The sequence below is a fragment of the Bidens hawaiensis genome, unplaced genomic scaffold, assembly GCF_021521415.1.
Source record: "Bidens hawaiensis isolate Kalapana, Puna unplaced genomic scaffold, B.hawaiensis_p1.1 tig00022042_1, whole genome shotgun sequence".
Lineage (NCBI taxonomy): Eukaryota > Viridiplantae > Streptophyta > Magnoliopsida > Asterales > Asteraceae > Bidens > Bidens hawaiensis.
Genome location: NW_027493420.1, coordinates 239,404 through 257,402, shown reverse-complemented (window position 1 = coordinate 257,402; position 17,999 = coordinate 239,404). Strand labels below are relative to the sequence as shown.

Genomic DNA, 17,999 nt, shown 5'->3' with positions numbered 1-17,999 from the left:
TGAGCCTAAAGATTTAATAAAACTAAACTAAACTATAATTGGCCTAAATATTTTGAATAAATATATAAACGAACATAAACCAATGAAATAAAGAGGATAAATGAAGAAACGTAACCGAACGCGCACAAACACAGAAAATGAACGACGCATGTATTCACGTTTGTTTGTTTAACTAACTGACTTCAAAAACTGTTTATGCTTGTTCATTTATTAAGTAAACAAACATAAATGAACTTCCTGTCAAACAGTTCACTAGACATTCGCTTCGGGTTTAAAGGCATACTGTCACAACTGTTAGGCCCTGTTCAGATAATCAAATCTACTAAATGCAATTCAAGATTCTTGAGCATATTATAAAGTAGAACACATAGAAAAAACTAAAAGATCATTTTATTCAAATACGCGATTGACAAAACCGCAAAAGATGCAATTAGTATCTAGAAAATAGGTCAAATAACTTTAAAAAAACAAACCTTACTGACCCATAGAAATTATTAGTAAAAAGCTTCTGAATCCAATCTCTTAGTTCACTGCTTCCACCAATTTCTGTCACACAAACAAAAACAACAATCAAATTTCAGTATAAACTTTGCACATTTCAGTAATTAAATTCGCAAGCACAAGTGTGTACCTCATCTTTCTTCTCGCCTCCTGAAAAAGCCTTGTATCCACCAAAGATTAACAATCCCCAACCAGATAATGAGATGATGACAAACTAAAATAAAAAAGTTCATATTATATTATAACCATATGAATTGAAGGATATAATCTTGATTTAACATATGAACGAGGTCAAATACGAACAACCAAGAAGTAGAAGGGGTAAAAATAATAAAGAGTTTGAAGATAAAAGATTAGAGTGTAAATTAAATGATTAATTTACTGTTAGGAGATAATTACTAAAGAGTTATAGATACTACTAGCTAAATTCATCACATCGGGATACACTCGCCTTTCGATCCGAGGAAAACCCTCACTTACGGCCAACACCCGTGAACACTCGATGGAAGGCGCTATCACGGTGAGGTAAAACCCGTTTGGTTCAAAGATCCTACTAGTGAACGCCATACCACCTACTCGCCTAGTCTCTATCGTCCTTTCATCCGAGACAAAATGTATTCAAGTCATTGATTTTATTGTGGTAGACAAAGGAATTCATGTTAATGGTTATTTATTTTCTTGTGTGCTTAATTAAAAGCTTAATAACCCTACACACATTATCCATAAAACAAGGAAAAGAAGTTGTTTTAGTGCAATTGTCTCAAATTTTGAGTATAAGGTATATGATTATGTTTGGCAAAACTAGCTGGAAGCTGGTAGCTAGAAGATGGTAGCTGTAGCTGGTAGCTATTAGCTGTAGCTTTTTAGATATATTTAGGTGTTTGGCAGAGTAGCTGAAGCTTTTTAGATATATTTAGGTATTTGGCTGAGTAGCTGGAGCTTTTAATAAAACTAATTAGGTGCCAGCGCGGTGCGGCGGAGTGCGCGCACAACCTGAGATCAACCGCATAATCAGTGTCGGTACGCGATTTACTTGATATTAGTGCACGCATAACCTGAATGCAGACGTGTACTTCGTGCAAAGGCAGCAAGCGTGTAATCGTGGCGAAAATCAAGAAACAAAGCTAAAATATACAGTAATTTCAAATAGATAGTTTTTTAAACCAACCTCTTTTGATTTGAAACCCTTTCCGACCCGACACCGTTTTAATTTGAAACATATTCTGACCTGGCTCCTTTCGACCCAAAACCGTACCGACACGAACCGAACTAAATTAACCATTTTTTATCGACTTGTTCCGACCCTAATTTGGTCTTACACATGACCCGAGCTTGTCTGACTCGACTTGTTGCCAATCATAACCGGTAAAGAAGTATATCAATATCATATTCAAATTAAAGAGAATAAAATGCTCTTTTTTATGATGTAATGTGTTTAAAAAAATATTAACGTGTGAAAAAGTTATTGACTTTTAAAGAGTCACGGGGGTAGTTAGTTTTGAATAAGGGTAAAATATGTAACTATTATATAAATTAACAAAAGTTGATGAAAGTTCAAGTACCAAAATTGTAAAATCTTGTAGCCTTTTCTCAAACGCTAGTAGTAGTAGTGTTTAGAAAAAGAGCTTTTTCTCTTAATATAAAAGCTTCAAGCCCATTGAACCAAACAAGGCTTTTTGTTAGGTTGGAGCTTTTTATTAAAAGCTTGAAGCCCCTAAAAGCTCCTAAAAGCTCCTTGCCAAACATACCCAAAGTGTAATGTTTATTATCGAGTATCATTAGGAATTAGAGTTGGTGTAGGAAATAGAGTTGTTCCAAAAGTCCGCGGCTCACTCAAAAAAAGCTCGATTTTGAATTATGTAGCTCAGCTCGACTCTATTTCTTGACAAGCCGAGCTCGAGCCAAGGTTGGCTCGGCTCGTTGTTTCGTTTAGATTAAACCCTAAATTTTAATATCTATATATAATAATAGCACACCAAAAACAGAAAAAGTTAAAAATAATACATATATTATGTCACTCAATCTTTAAAACATTATTATAAAATAAAAAGCAAAAATAAAATAACGTTATAAATTCTCTAGTTTATAAAAAGTTGGGGCGAGATCCGGTACAAATAAAATTAGCATACTAAACATGCAACTAACTAGAGTAATTACAGTTTTGAACTAGAGTAATTATGTTATAAAATAATTACTCTAGTTCAAAAGTTATGGTGTAATAATAATTACTCAAGTGTTAAAATAACTACTCTAGTTACTTGTAAACTTGTCACGATAAAAGTCATTTGTATTTGATCCAAATCCATAAAAAGTATATTAAAATTATACTTTTATATATCAAAATTTGAACATAAGATAAACAAAAAAATTAAACAAGCTCGGCTCGAGCTGAATTGTTCAGCTCTATAAAGTAAACGAACCGAGGTCGAGCACCCTTGGCTCGGCTCAATTACAGCTCTAAGGAAACGAGTTTAGCTAGGTTTGCATTAATAGAGTTGTTGAAATAGACAAAAATGATGAGCGTTGTTCGATCCAATTAATTCCAACATGAATAACTCTTCATAAAAATAAAATTAAGAATATTTGAAAACGCTAGCCCTAAGGAGACAAACTCACATGTGTTTGAATTTGTTAAAAAAAAATATATATATATATATATATACTCACATGTTCTTCCTTCCACGTAGACGGACTCATCGGATCCTTCCAGAAATCAACCTTCGCAGCTCCATGATGATCTGCAATTAGAGTGATTTTAGAGTGATTAAGAAATTAAAAAAAAAAAGAGTGTCAGTGTGAGGTATTGTACCAGCGGCGCCGGCGAGACCACGGCGCTGGATAAGGGAAGCCGGTCTAGACGAGGAGAGTCGGAGAAGAGTTGCGGCTTGACGAGCCGCCAAAGTTGTTGAAGCCATTGTTTTTCCGATCGAAAACAGACAAGATGTTGGCGTCCTTTCTTTTCTGATAATAATTAATAATTCCCTTCATGTTTTCCTCATTATCACATATAAGCCCTTCAATAATCAGCCTAACTTCAAATTCAAACTTACATTGTTACATATAACGATATGTTAGCATCAAACACATAGTCAAAGATATGCTAGCCTTTTGTTTGTTTTTTTTATAACTAGTTTTACTTATATTTGTTTTTCTTTTATAACTTTTAATATATAAAGTTTTATATTATTTCGAATATACTGACGAGACATGTTTCTTGGCTGAAATATATAAAGTTTTATATATATTATTTTTCTTTTTTTTTCTTTTATAACTTTTAATATATAAAATTTTTATATTATTCTTTCCAATTGAAGAGTTTCAATAAATTTCTTTTTACATTCACTTCAAATATTATATTATATTGACAACAAACTGAAACATTAAACACTAATAATAGACTAATAGTATAGTAATTTTGACCTCCCCTGGCTACTTAACCCAATATGGTAATGGTATAACAACAAAGTACAAGACTAAAATAATTACGGCTATAAGGACGAGGAAGACGGTGATGCAAGCACATATTCTCCACCTCTTTCGCAACTTCTTGGCTGCTACTATTTGATCCGCCTCGGGTAGTACAAAGGAAGTTGCGTGAGCCTCATGACTTTCGATGCCATCGGGTTGTGTCTCTAGTTGCATGACCATGTCTAAGAAAATTTTAAGTAGTTCCCTTAAACTCTTCTTAATTTGAACCATAGTGTCAATTCTTTCTTGAACTTCGGAGATTGTATCCATAGTTTGTCCACGACCTTGATCATGAACAGCGTTCCGAAGAAAATCTTCGTCATTCCCACTAGATATTAAGTTGTCGATTAATTCTTCGTTGGCTTTCTCACCAGTGAAGGCAATGTACGTTCTCTCGATGATCTCCTTGTATTCATCATTTATTTCGGTCAGTAGTTTTTGAAAGTCGTCCACCATGGTCTAAAACTTCTCACCCAAATCAATAACTACCGAAGTGCGAGTTCTATCATATGACGAATCAGGGCCACACCTTGGGATCTTTTGAAGCTCAATATTAGACTTGTCCAGGGCCTCTAGCTTTCCCTTGACTATCTTCACAATCTTTAACAAGTGTGTAAAGTCTGAATCCATCTTAGATCTCAACAACTTCATCTGTTCGGCATTTTGGACCAGTTTCCATTCCTCATTCGACTCCTGTACCTTCTTATAGAGCTTCTCGACAACCATCATGTCATCCTTCAAGCTATCGACATCATAAAGGAACTTATCGAGATCGATTGTGTCATTCCCGACACCAACACGAGCTCCATGACATCAATATATGCTTGTCTCTTTAGGTCTTGATATTGTTTAAGGGAATTGGGAAACAAATCATTCATGTGGTTAGCAAAGGAAATTGGGAGGTGAGTGCATATGTATAGCACCTTCACTCTAATAGATTTTAAGCAAGATTTAAATAAGAAGAATAGGAATGACAAATGTTTGCGTCTTGGGATGGAGATATGACTTTCACTATATTATATAAGAAAGCCAATGACTACATGCACCAACAGCTCTAGGATAAAATTGTATTTTATAATTTGTTAGCTACTAATTTACACCAAAGACTTAATCAACAATATTAATTTCATACTTAATTAAATACCAGTTTTCTACACCGGCATATTAGAAGATAAACTAAAATAAATAGTGAAATAAGACTTAGTTTTTTTTAAACAATAATTTGATCACTGGCCGGCCAAACATGCTCTAAGAAAATACAACATTAAATCAAAACTCAAATATCTTAATCTAAACTTAACACACTTGGTAAAAATAAAAAAGTAAGTGATAATAAAAATTATAAAAAGAAGGATGAAGATGATCACTATGATGCAAGCGCATTTTCTCCATTTCTTCTCCAAGCCCTTCGATCTTACTATTTGCCCTGTCCTGGGTCGGACAAAATAACTTTCATAAGCCTCATGACTTTCAATGTCGTCAACTTGTTGTCCTTGTGTCTCTACTTGCATGACCATGCCTAAAGAAATTTGATGTAATTCTGTTAGAGTCTTCTCAATTTCAATAAAAGCATTTTCTTGTTCTTTAATTTCGAATATCATGTATGTAATTTGTTCTCGGCCTTGATCCGGGATTACTTTGTGAAAGAGATCTTCTACATTGCCACTAGTCTCCTTGTACTCGTCTTTAACTTGAGTGTGCATTTCTTGAAAGTTGTCCATAATGATCTTAAGCTTCTTACCCAAGTTGAGAAACACTGAAGTGTGAGTTTGATCAACTGATGAACCAGTGGCACAACCTGGTATCTTTATGCATTCAACATTAGACTTGTCTAGGGCCTCTAGCTTGCCCTTGATGATCTTCGCGATCTTCAACAAGTGCGTAAAATCCGAATCCATCTTAGATCTAAGCAACTTCGTCTCACTTGCATTGTGGACCATCTTGCTTTCCTCGATAGACTCTTGTACCTTCTTGTAGAGATTCTCAACAACGATCAAGTCATCCTTCACGTTCTCAACATCACAAAAGAACTTGTCAAGCTCGATTGTTTCATTTCGGACACTGCAATCAACCTTCATTTCATCATAACCGGAAAACAAATCATTCAGGTTTTCAGAAAAGCAATTTGGGAGGTGGGATTTTGGGTATAGCTTCTTGTCTCTGTATAGACTATTTTTAAGAAAAAGAAAAGCAATAAGCCAATAATAAATGTTGTCGTGTTGAATGTAAAACTTGAATATCCATAAGCAATTAGCATTGACTATATTATCAGGAAAGTCAACGGCTATTAATTAGTAATCGCTGGCATCTTTAATATAATATATTTATTATTTGTTAATTAGCACGCCAAAAACTGGAGTTCCTCAATCATATTAATTTCATACTTATACAACCTAAATAAGTGGCGAAGCTTGGACGAGTTTTTCGGGAGAGCCAGAGTCAAAATGTATTTAAAAAATCATAAACCGGTGTGGGGGGGGCTCAAATATTAAGTCGAAAACGAGTAAATTTACACAACGCAAAAAAAAAAAAAAAAAAAAAAAATCGGACGAAAACATGTAAATTTACACCCCTGTGCAAAAAAAAACAAGGGGGGGCACCCCCGGCCCTCGCTAACCTTCGCCCCTAAACTGAATGTACTTTATTTATGTAAAACATTGAATTGTTGTTGAAGCCTGGGTTTAGATTTATTCTATAATATTGCGTCACATAGTTGATTGTACACTTAATAAAGCCTCTGTTGAAGCTATCTTAGCCTGTTGTCGTTTAGATGAACGGGACTTCAACGCCATTTTTTTCCTTTTTTTTTCTAAATATGTAAAATAACACTATAAATTATAAAATTTTAACTGCCCAAGTTCAATTCGTTGGCCCAAACAAAATTAATAACCCAACAATTATGTGTGATTGTGTGTAATAATAGCAGCCCACTTGGATATATGGTTGAGCCTGTGTTGTGTTGTGGATTGTCATTGTGTGTTGAGCCTGTCGTCTTTTCTATTTATTTTTGATATTGTCATTTTTCATCGACATGTGTTATAACTTATATTTTACATTATATTATATTTTTGGAATTCATTTTACATTATATTATATTTTTGGAATTCATTGTGTCTTTGTACTCTTAGATTTTAAAGACTATGTAGAATAACTTAGCCCCAAGAAGATATTTTAAACCTTGCTATATGCTTTATTCTTAATTTGCAAAACAAATTAGCATGACTTCAAGTCGGTTTTCTTGAATTTAATTCATATCCAACTTCATATTTTCAAATTTTTATAAAGATATGTGTTATGGGTAACTAACTCATGCTAATTAAAGCGTCACGTTACGGCCACAAAGCTGGTTGAGTTTTAACTAACCCACCCATTAAGTTGGTTGATAGAATCTGGAAATCTAAAGTAAAGAAACTAACATAATTAGCCACATTCGAGATAGGCTTGATCTCCGATTAGCCAATTCGAGATGGCAATTCTCCAAACACAAAGAAACCATAATTTTATAATAATAATATCCACCCTTATTACAAACAAATGTGAAACTATTAATACTAATCTTCTGCAGTTAATAAAAAACTGATAAAAACTAACCTACTACTCTAACTCCTACAAATTAGCCTCAACTAAAAGGACCATGTTCGTATCAATACTACCGACCCGAAAAATCGACTTGTCCTCAAGTCGGAAACAAGGGAATTGTAGCGCCAAGCAATAAGCCATTCTATTGTGGGTTGACCGGCTTCCTGCAACCCCTGATGGTCTTGAACTGAATAAAACTGGTGATCACTTTCCCCATCTTTAATAATTGGCATGAGAGTTTCCTGGACCTGTCGGTTGTCTTGGCCCGGATCTCTAACCGAAAAAGTCAGTTTATGTTGCTTTAAGGAGGCCTGGGTTTGTATGGGATTTTGGGTGCTTTCCAAATCTACGACACCCTCTCCAGCCTGCAATTTAACACCCTCTCCAGTCTGCACTTGAACACCATTATTGACCTTCAAATGACTACCCCAGACATGCTCAAGTCGATCTTTATCATCATTACTATAAGGGAAATCATTTGGGTCTTCCTCTTTAGCCAGATCAGGTCTGTGGGTCGTGCTATTCTTCTTGAGATTCCTTGCCATTCCATAAAACCTTGATCTCTGCAATATCCTCTTTTAGTGCTACCAATTGGGTTGCAATGATTGCTAATTGAGCGGGCAGATCAACCGAGTAATTTGGTGATGGTGGAGTCGGAGTGGTTTTGGTGGTTAATTAGGTAGCGATTTGGACAGGGGTAGTGTTGCTACCCTTAGTTTCATTCTTCATGGACTCCATCGATCCCAATTTTACACCAATAGAAGCCAATTGTGTGGCAATTGGATCTACTGGCTTACTCCCACTGTGGTCGTCATAACTACCATAGCCTTCCTCATAATGACTACTTCTAAAGACTGATTTACCATCTTCTCTTGGATTGCTCCGAGTTTGTACCCTCGTAATTCCCGGCAATGGAACCATTGATAGAATATGGAATTCTAAAGTAATGAAACTAACATAACTAGCCACATTCGAGATAGGCTTGATCTCCGATTAGCCAATTCAAGATGACAATTTTCCAAATACAAGGTTAAAGAAACCCTAATTTTATAATAATATCCACCCCTATTACAAACAAATGTGAAACTATTAATACTAATCTTCTGCAGTTAATAAAAAAAAACTGATAAAAACTAACCCACTACTCTAACTCCTACAAATTAGCCTCAACTAAAAGGACCAATGTTTTAAAAACCGGTATTTTACTCGTATCGGATTTGGTTAAAAAATGTCACAACCGGTTGAACCGGAATTTACCGAGAGGTTCAACCGGGTTAAATAATTTACCTTGTAATTCCATATAAATACACTTTCAACTCAAAAAATAACCCAAAAGTACATTAATAAGCATCACACTTGAACTAAATATCACACATGAACAATGGTCGAGTCAGATACAAAGTTTATATACTTTGTATACGAAATTAGTCGATTACAAAAGATGTAAATAAACCCACATTGATTTGCATGATATAAAATTGGTTGATTAACTAATCGTCGTTTATTGTGTTTACTCGTTTCAACTTTATCCGCTATGTTAAAAGTCATTTTTAAAAAATATCGGCTGCAAAAAATATCAAAAATATTTTGGATTTAAAACCGGTTTGCCGGTTTAAGCCAGTATTTTTGAAAAAACCGGCGGTACGATGTTCTAGCAAACCGCACAAAAATACCGGTGGCCTTACGAAAATCTGGTTTAACCGGTTCAACCGGCCGGTACGTACCGGTTTTTAAAACACTGAAAAGGACCATGTTCGTATCATTGGTGTTGTGGGTTAACAGACTAGCTAGTTATGAGGTGAAGGAAATTAAAAAAAAAAGAACAAAAGAAATAGAAAAGTTATTGCTTACCGCCTCATTATTAACGCCCCGACACAGTGTAACCGACTGAAGAAACACTAAGTGACCCCGGACAGATTATGGATAATCTGGGGGTTAAACAGATGTTTCCCACGAGGGTTATGTCCGGCAAGATGGTTCTTCTGATGACCTGCAAAACAGACACCGTGAGCTCATCACTGAGAAGGGGGGGTACCTCCTTGTGACCACCCTCCGGCGTGAGAATCAGACTAGATTGCTCTTGAATATAAGTGTATATTAAGAGATTGCTAGAGAAGATAAGATGTGATAAGGTAATGTAATGTGTCCCTACCATTCCAAGGTGTTGGAGTATTTATAGCCGAAGGTAGGTTTCCAAGAAGGTACAGCCAGCTGAATAGTATTCCTGTTCTGCCAACTGTGGGCTACGCACATGCCATGCTGGCAGTTGGTGGGTAGGCAGCGGCTGATAGGGACCAAGCCGGCTGTGTACTATTCCTTTTCCACCAACTGCAGGCTATGCACGTGCTACGACAGGTTGGTGAGTAGGCAGCGGCTAATAGTGACAGGGGTTGGTGAGTAGGCAGCGGCTGATAGTGACCAGGCCGGCTGTGTACTATTCCTTTGTCACAGTGAGCTGTCGCTGCTTTGGTCAGACCTTGTGTCCATACCTCGTCAGGTACAGTACAAAAGGTCCTCCAGTAGCGTACGGACTGGCTCATTTGGGCGGGAGTATTCCCGGCTTTGGGCGGGAGTGTTCCCAGCTTGCTCACTCCTTCTTCAGGTGACATTACTGAATTATTTAAGAGTTAAGTGCCTTGTGCGTGTAGCCTTGCTGCGCAGGTAGCCTTCCCTGATGGCTTGTATCCGCAGCTGCGGGAACAGGCGGGGTACTTCACCATTGGGAGGCTTTTCCTGCGGGAACAGCTTGCGTACTGCGCGTAAGGACGTCACGTCTCTGAGCATGGTGGGTCCTGCGGATCCAGTTGGTTTCTGCGCAGACGTCCCTCTTCAAGGTGAGTCTTGCGAGTTTAGCCTTTGCGCAGACGTCCCTGTTGAAGGTGAGTCTTGCGGGTTCAACTGCGCAGACGTCCCTCTTTGAGGTGAGTCTTGCGGGTCCAACTGGGCTCTGCTGGGACCTACCTCTTCACCGACGTTAATGTACTTATGCTGCACTTAAAACTCCCCATGCGTTAATGTACTTATGCTACACACGGCCTAAATAACCCTTGCCAGATTCTTCGTATCTACAAATATCTAAATGTTCCTTTAATCACCAACCTATTTTACATAGCGTTTCAGAAAGTACCAAAACAAAATTTTCAATTAATATCTTTTGCAAACATTTTCTTGTTCATTTTATAACTTCTGCAAATAACATATAACACACAAATATTGAAATAATAATCTACTTAAAAATTATTCAACAACACTTAAAAACATAATTCAAACCTCTACAACTGATCTTTACATTTCTACAGATAAATCTACATATGTTTCATCAGACTCATCTTCGCCCTCAGTATTACTCAAATTTTCTCCATCAGAACTCAAATTCATCTCCAGGTTCACCAACTCTGCAAGATCATGTCTGTTCATGAACTTATACGCTTCGATAACCGCCTTAAACAACGATTCGTTCCGATCGATTTCACCGAACTTCATTTTACCATACACCCGCTTCACCCCCTCCAGCATACCCGCTTTCCCGTAACACCCGACTAAATATATATACGTTACAATGTCCGCTTCCATACCCTCATCTTGCATCCGCATAAACACCTTTAACGCGTCATTGATCCTCCCAGCACCCCCATAAACATAAACTGCAACATTATAGATAAAGTTTTCCAACCCCGTTTCGAATTTAATATTATTTTGAAAATAGTCCAATGCATATGCGTGCAGCCCGACAACCGAAAACACAACCGACACAACCGCTTGTTTCGTGTACGGTTGACTTTCCCGATAACCAAATTCGAGCTGCTCAACCGCTTCAACTGGGATCCCGCCTTTTCTCAACACGATGAATAATACTTTAAATGTACCCGATGTCGGTTGTAACTTTCGGGTTATTAACATTTCGTAAAGCATTTCACCACACGCGGTTAGATTCCCGATTGTGACGTGGCACGCCATTGCTTTGTTGAAAGATGGACAGTCGGTTAACAAACCCGAATCTTTCATTTGGTTTGCTACGTTTATGGCTTCATCGAGCATACCCATGTTTTTATAAACATACATCATTGTTGTGAACGAAACGGCGTCGGCTTGATGGCGTTTTTGTAAATCGTCGAATACTGATTTCGCTTTGGTTACCATACCGAGATCCGCGTAAAGATTTAGAATGCTGTTCGATGCCACCACATCGGGCCCACCGGGGAATTCGTTTAATTTGTTATAAAGTGTTCTCGCACCGTCTACGAGCCCGGTTTTGCTATATGCTTTGATTAACGAAGTCAACACGACTTGGTTGACCAGCAATCCTGATTCTTGCATAATTTGGAAATACCGAAGAGCTTCTTCAAGCTCACCAGCTTCCGCGAACCCGTTTATTAAGGAGCCAAACACGACCTCGTTTGGTTTGACCGAAGAGTTGACCATTTCGTTATAAACCTCAACCGCATTTGACACTCGCGTCAACCGAACGTAACTTGCAATAACACTTGAATAAGTCAAACACGAGGGTTTAAAACCAGCTTCACGCATTTCGTTCACAAGATCTCTTGCTTCATCAACCGAATCTGCACCTGAAAGCATCTGAATTAACGAGTTATATGTACATTCATCGGGCCAGACGCCTCGACTTTTCATTGCTTTGAATAATAAAACCGCTTTATCATACGCGTGTGAAATCCCGTACGCTTTGATCATAACATTATACTCGACAACATCCTTTTCCCGCTCACGATTAAACACATACTCAGCCTCGGTCAACAGACCCTTCTGACCAAACGCGTCAATAACTGCAGCATAACCCTTTGACGATAATCCACTGTTCTTTTCACACTTTTCCAATATTAACCTCGCACGTTCGGTTAACCCCTCATCTACATACATTTTAACAATTACCGGAACCGATTGTTTATCGACACAAAACCCCGATTCCTCGATTTCATTTATCACATTTTCGACTTCACTAACCATTCTTCTCTCACACAAAATATTAATAACCGCTCTATACGTAACATCATCAGGAACAAGACCCGTTTCACGTATCTGGTTATACCAACAAAGAGCTTGATCTATGTGGCCCGTATCAGCATACAGAGACAGAAAGATATTATAAGTTTTTGTATCGGGTGCTAAACCTCGTTCCTCCATCTTAGTTAATAACGACTCGGCTTCTAATAGACGCCCGTGGGTCCCGCACGTATAGATCATGGTGTTAAAAGTAACCGTATCCATCGGGACTCCTGACTTAAGCATTTCATCAAACACCTTACCTGCATCTTTCAACCGACCCGCTTTTCCATATAAATCGATTAAATTGTTGTAAGTTGAAGTTAACTTAGGTTTTTGAACCGGGTTTTCGTGATCATATCGGCCCGTGCTCGGTATATGGTCTCTCCCCCCAGTTTTGAAAAGCTCGGTTAACAAGAACTGGGTCAAATTAACGGGTTCTTGAGACGAACTAGCCTCCGAATCAAACTCCAAATCATCCAAAACAACCTTCCCAACACACCAATTCTTATAAAACCGATCAGCCCGATCATGCTCGCCCCCATCTTTCAACACTCGTACCACCGTATTCATTGTAACTTCATCAGGAAACATTCCTCTAATCTTCATATGCTTAACCCACAACAACGCTTCCTTCACCAACCCCGCTTTTCCATAAACATCAACCAGCATCCCGTACGTGTTATTCGTGGGTAAAACCCCCTTTTCCGCCATCTCGACCCAACACCGTCTCAAATGATCCCATTCTCGGGCCCGACCCAGAACCCGAAGCACCACGTTGTAATGAATCACATTGGGTGAATAATCAAGCTGCGATTTCATCCAATCGAAAATCCGGACCACCCGTTCCCAATTCCTCTGTTCTTTCAGAATCACAGTCTGTTCTTTAGGGTTCAATTTCCCATAATATAAACTTAGGGTTTTATCGACATCTTCTTCGGAATCCAAAGATTTTAAAATTGACGGCAATAAACCTCCGTATCGCTTATTATTCCTCTTATTATAACTATTTACAGGTAAAGACTCGATTTTTGAACGACTTTGGTGGGTAAAGTTAAACCCTAAATAAACCCTAATGGGGAATCTGTGCCGTTTAACGTAAAATCGTTTGACAGAAATGAAATTGGAAGCAGGATGAAGCTTACAATTGTGTGATTTGTGCATATTATTATTGTCTTGAGTGATTTCTCTGTAGCTGCACATTTGAAGCATTATGGCGGCTTTTTTTAGTTGCAGGTTGGAAGAATTAGGGGAAATGAGAACCCTGTAATTTGTTTTATTTAAATTATTATTAGTTTCTTTAAGGCCCTTCATGTTCGTTAAACTTGTAACTTTTCCCGTACGGATATTTCAAGCACAAATGTGAAACTGAAAGACTCATTGAAACTTAGATTGAACCTGCACAAACAACTGGACAACCGAAACCGAAAGGTTTTCTAAAGCCCAAAAACTAAAAATTCGGTTTTGATTTGAGAATAAAACTGACCCAAAAACGATATATGCACGACCTTGGTGTGAAACCAGAGTTATCCAGACCGACAAGGGTTACACCATCATTGGACAAATCTTCTAACAACTTGGTGAGTTGAAATTTGTTATATTGAACAAGTAGTTTGTCATCTTATATGATAACATAATTTCAATTTGCCATTATATATGTGTTATCCCCTTATGGCCTTATGTACAAGGAGTACACTTATGTCCACCTTCCTTCCTAAAATGGTCTACAATTGACTTTCATTAAAAGAAGAAATTATGTTATATAGAGATAAAGAGCTAGATACTAAAATTGAATAAAATGTGGTAAAATACAACAGGCGACTAAGATCTCGACCTTAGATTACAATCATGATACAAAGTCTTGGTCCGATTTGTCGAACCAACGACCATTCTATCTCTTGGAAACGAACTAGCATCTAACACTGTACTCGTGTGGTAAATGGGACATCAAGGAGTTCCCGAAACACATATTTATGGTTTTTGATGTTAACTAAGTGTAGGTAGCCATGTCACAATACTGCCAACATACTCTTCTTTGTAGCCTCATTTTTCATTTGTGTAGCTTTTCCACTCCCACGGAAGTACATGTAAACTTGCTGCAAATCCGCATTAAACAAATTATTTAATACTGAAAAATTAACACACAAGTATATAAATATGTGTGTGTGGCGTGCTTATATTCAAATTACCTGAATGACCCATACGCTGATTGTCGTTTCAAGAGCAAAAAGTACAAATCCAATGAAGTAGATGCCCTACAAGTGAAGAACAATAATGACCTTAATCTAAAAAATTTTATAACAAACTCACAGTTCCACAATACACTGCTAATCAATGAAACCGGTTCAAGGAGTTAAAGGCACGATCCAGTAACTAGGCGCTATCACTGTGCAACTCCCTTAAAGGTTCCTTAATCCTTAACCGCAATTCGAAAACCCTATTTACCATAAATGTGTGTGTGTCTATCTATCTGTCTATCATATATATATATATATATATATATATATATATATATATATATATATATGTATATAATATGTAACCAATATAATGAATACCAATACACTTACCCCAAGCGAAGCATTCCAGGTTAGATAATCAAAAGCAGGCAAAATGCCTCTGTAATATAGAAGACAGTCATCAAATTTGAAAGGTTAATTGGACCACCGATTCTTCATCCGGTATTCTATATTTTAAATCATGTACAAAATAGAACAGTAAAAACTTACGCTAAAGATTTTCCTTGAATAAAAAAAGGAGGAGCGAGTGCAGCAAAACCACAGAAGGTGATGTGACACTGCATGAGCAACACGGTATTCACATACAAAGAAGCAACTGCCCGAAAAGAGAAGTTAAAATTTTTTTAAATGAATAGAACTTACGATGTACGCTATGAAAAAGAAACCAAACTTTAAAGCACTGTCAGTCCTATTAACCGGAATAATAAAAGAAGATTTTAAATATCATAAAAATGTGTTTGCAACTTTGCATAACATGCCCGGGTCTTGTTATAATACCTCATGGCTCGATACAAAGGACGATACCACAAAAAATACGCCCCGGGTACTCCAGTTATGACGTAGATAACTGAAAGTAACCATATAGAAGTACCTGTCAAAGCAAGAAATTTAAGTATGGATATATTTGAAAAAAAAAAAACAAGAAAAAGAGTATCTAAATTGCTTTAAATAAGCCTGGCAAAACGGGCTGTGTCATAATCGTGAGGCACTGAGGTGTACTTTTAATCATACCTTGCCCTTGGAACCAGGCAGCGGTCACAGCTATAAAGTTCCATGCAAGGCATACTATAAGACCTGCAATCATGATTTTCAATGTTTAGTGTTCCATTTACATAGCGTATGAAATACTATGGATGATACTTGATTTCTCAAAATTGAACATAAAACTCAAAGAAATATAGATTCAAATTTACATACCTAACAACGACCCAAACGCAACATATTGAATCTTCTGTAGATGGATCGGAATTTCGTTCGTGATGTCATGATGAATCACAGGATAAAACGGTGGCCAATTTTTTTCCTCTATATCTATTTTAGCTGCATAGAATATATTATGTCAAGACTCAAAAAAACTTATTAATCCATCACTGTTAGGGCACGTTTGGTTTGTTGTAGCATTATGAAATTGGATATTGGTTTTCATTCCTAACCTGGTTGGTTCGCATAATTTGTTGGAATTAGAAATTTAGTTCAAATAGTAACATGTTTGGTTAGAAAATGAATGGAATTCAATTGGAAGCAATTCACTTAAATTCTTTCAAGTTAGTAATTCCTCTCAAATTGTGAATGAATTTAACCAAAGGAATTAGAATCTCTAAACTCCCAGTTCATAAATCAAACGCCCCCCTAAAAATGCATTACCATGTGCAATTGCCTCCTCCCTCTTCTTTAGGTCCTGCACAGAAAGAAGTAATACATAATGAAAACATCATGTTGGTGTGTGTGCGAATAATTAACAGGGTTCTAGACAAAACAAAGTTCTTTGCGAGAACAACAAGAACAAGCTAAATCGTTAATTTTTTCAATCTTGAAATTTGTTAAAAGTGTTAGAAAATGGTTGAAATGCAACCTTTATTCATCTCTTCAAAACCTTAAAACAGAATATGAACAAACTTAATTTATTTATAGAATCTACACGTGGAAATCATGTGTAGCTTATATTAGTGACACATGTCTAGGTAAACGTTTTAGGTTGTTCCTTTTATTTTCACAATAATTTAGTGTATATATATATGTATGCGCGGGGATGTGATTTGAAGTTTCTAAACGTAACAGTTAAAGAAAACGCGCCTCTTCCTTTTTTCTCAATTCATTCTCTTTAGCTTGGAGTTCTTTTTCCTTGACTTTCAAATCCTACATTCATGAAAAACACAAAAACTAAAAAAACCATGTGATAGATAAATTATTCAAAGCAAGCCAAAATCCTAATCATACCACGGTGCTATCAAGAGTGATCTCAACGGTTGTACCACCACGTTCATAATGAACGCGCTCTTGGGGAAGTGGTGATAGTTTTGAGTCTCCTTTAGGATTCTGATGATTCCTCAAAATAGATTTTACACATAAACATAACCATTAATAATAATGCTTTTTGCATAATAGGTAGTCAAATATGCTTGAATGTTATGAAATAATATATTAAATTAGGGTTTCTCAAAACCATTAGAACCAATGCTCAATCCATCAATCAGGAACATGACTCCTAAAACCCATATAATTTCAATATACAAAATCAATGCATGAATTACCGCAAAAGGGTTAACATCTCCGCCGTCGTCGAATGGATTGGAATCTTGGCGGCTACCCATAAGATGAAAAGGATGCAGCAATCGGCGTTTATCTGCGATGTGATTAGAATGGAATACTAGAAGAAATGAAGGAATGGAATATGATTACAGGTTGTTGTTTTGGTAGGAAAATAATGTAGAGGAAAGAATTTCCAACGTTTTCGCGGGTAAAAAACTTCATTCGAGCGGTTAGCATATGGCATACCAATACATGACGTCATTGTCTATTATTGGGTCACGTCTTATCGCATATTAACCACAATATTTGAAAAATTGACAGCTGAAGTGGTAAAAACACTTCCAAACTTTGGGGATGATTGTTAGAATATGTGTAGTGGGGTAATATCGCCTCGATGTAGCCTCGAACACCGTCTCGGGGTGGGGTACATTGAAAATAATATTATTTTAATAGGATGTGTGTGTAATATATATATATATATATATGATGTGATGAGGTTGAGATACAAACGACCATATCCTAAAATGAAAATCGTCCCCTTACAGACGTGGCGTCACGTGTCAAAAACCACCCATCAATTTACTCACTCCACTACACATAGCCTTAAGGGTCAATTTTATGATCTGGATCTCAAATCCTAATTGAATCCGGTATCATGAATAATAACAATATTAAGCGTTT

At 36.9% G+C, this 17,999-nt stretch overlaps 2 protein-coding genes and 3 pseudogenes across 2 annotated transcripts; all 5 read right to left on the bottom strand.

Moving 5' to 3' along the window:
- Positions 1-337: 337 nt before the first annotated feature.
- Positions 338-3,416, bottom strand: LOC143564573 (uncharacterized). The gene is made up of 4 exons (XM_077051806.1): positions 3,311-3,416; positions 3,169-3,239; positions 632-715; positions 338-546 (listed from the first exon to the last, which is right to left on the bottom strand). Exons 1-4 carry the CDS (start codon positions 3,414-3,416, stop codon positions 523-525), a joined length of 285 nt encoding a protein of 94 aa, XP_076907921.1. The 3' UTR covers positions 338-522.
- A 514-nt stretch (positions 3,417-3,930) lies between these two features.
- Positions 3,931-4,847, bottom strand: LOC143564595 (syntaxin-125 pseudogene; annotated as a pseudogene).
- A 322-nt stretch (positions 4,848-5,169) lies between these two features.
- On the bottom strand, positions 5,170-8,093 carry LOC143564594 (syntaxin-125 pseudogene; annotated as a pseudogene).
- A 2,740-nt stretch (positions 8,094-10,833) lies between these two features.
- On the bottom strand, positions 10,834-13,761 carry LOC143564593 (pentatricopeptide repeat-containing protein At1g73710 pseudogene; annotated as a pseudogene).
- A 711-nt stretch (positions 13,762-14,472) lies between these two features.
- On the bottom strand, positions 14,473-17,380 carry LOC143564592 (secretory carrier-associated membrane protein 1-like). Its single transcript, XM_077051820.1, has 12 exons — positions 17,321-17,380; positions 17,007-17,105; positions 16,863-16,925; positions 16,434-16,467; positions 15,987-16,109; positions 15,801-15,863; positions 15,567-15,660; positions 15,432-15,477; positions 15,279-15,346; positions 15,120-15,168; positions 14,739-14,804; positions 14,473-14,645 (listed from the first exon to the last, which is right to left on the bottom strand). Exons 1-12 carry the CDS (start codon positions 17,378-17,380, stop codon positions 14,559-14,561), a joined length of 852 nt encoding a protein of 283 aa, XP_076907935.1. The 3' UTR covers positions 14,473-14,558.
- Between the last annotated feature and the right edge of the window lie 619 nt (positions 17,381-17,999).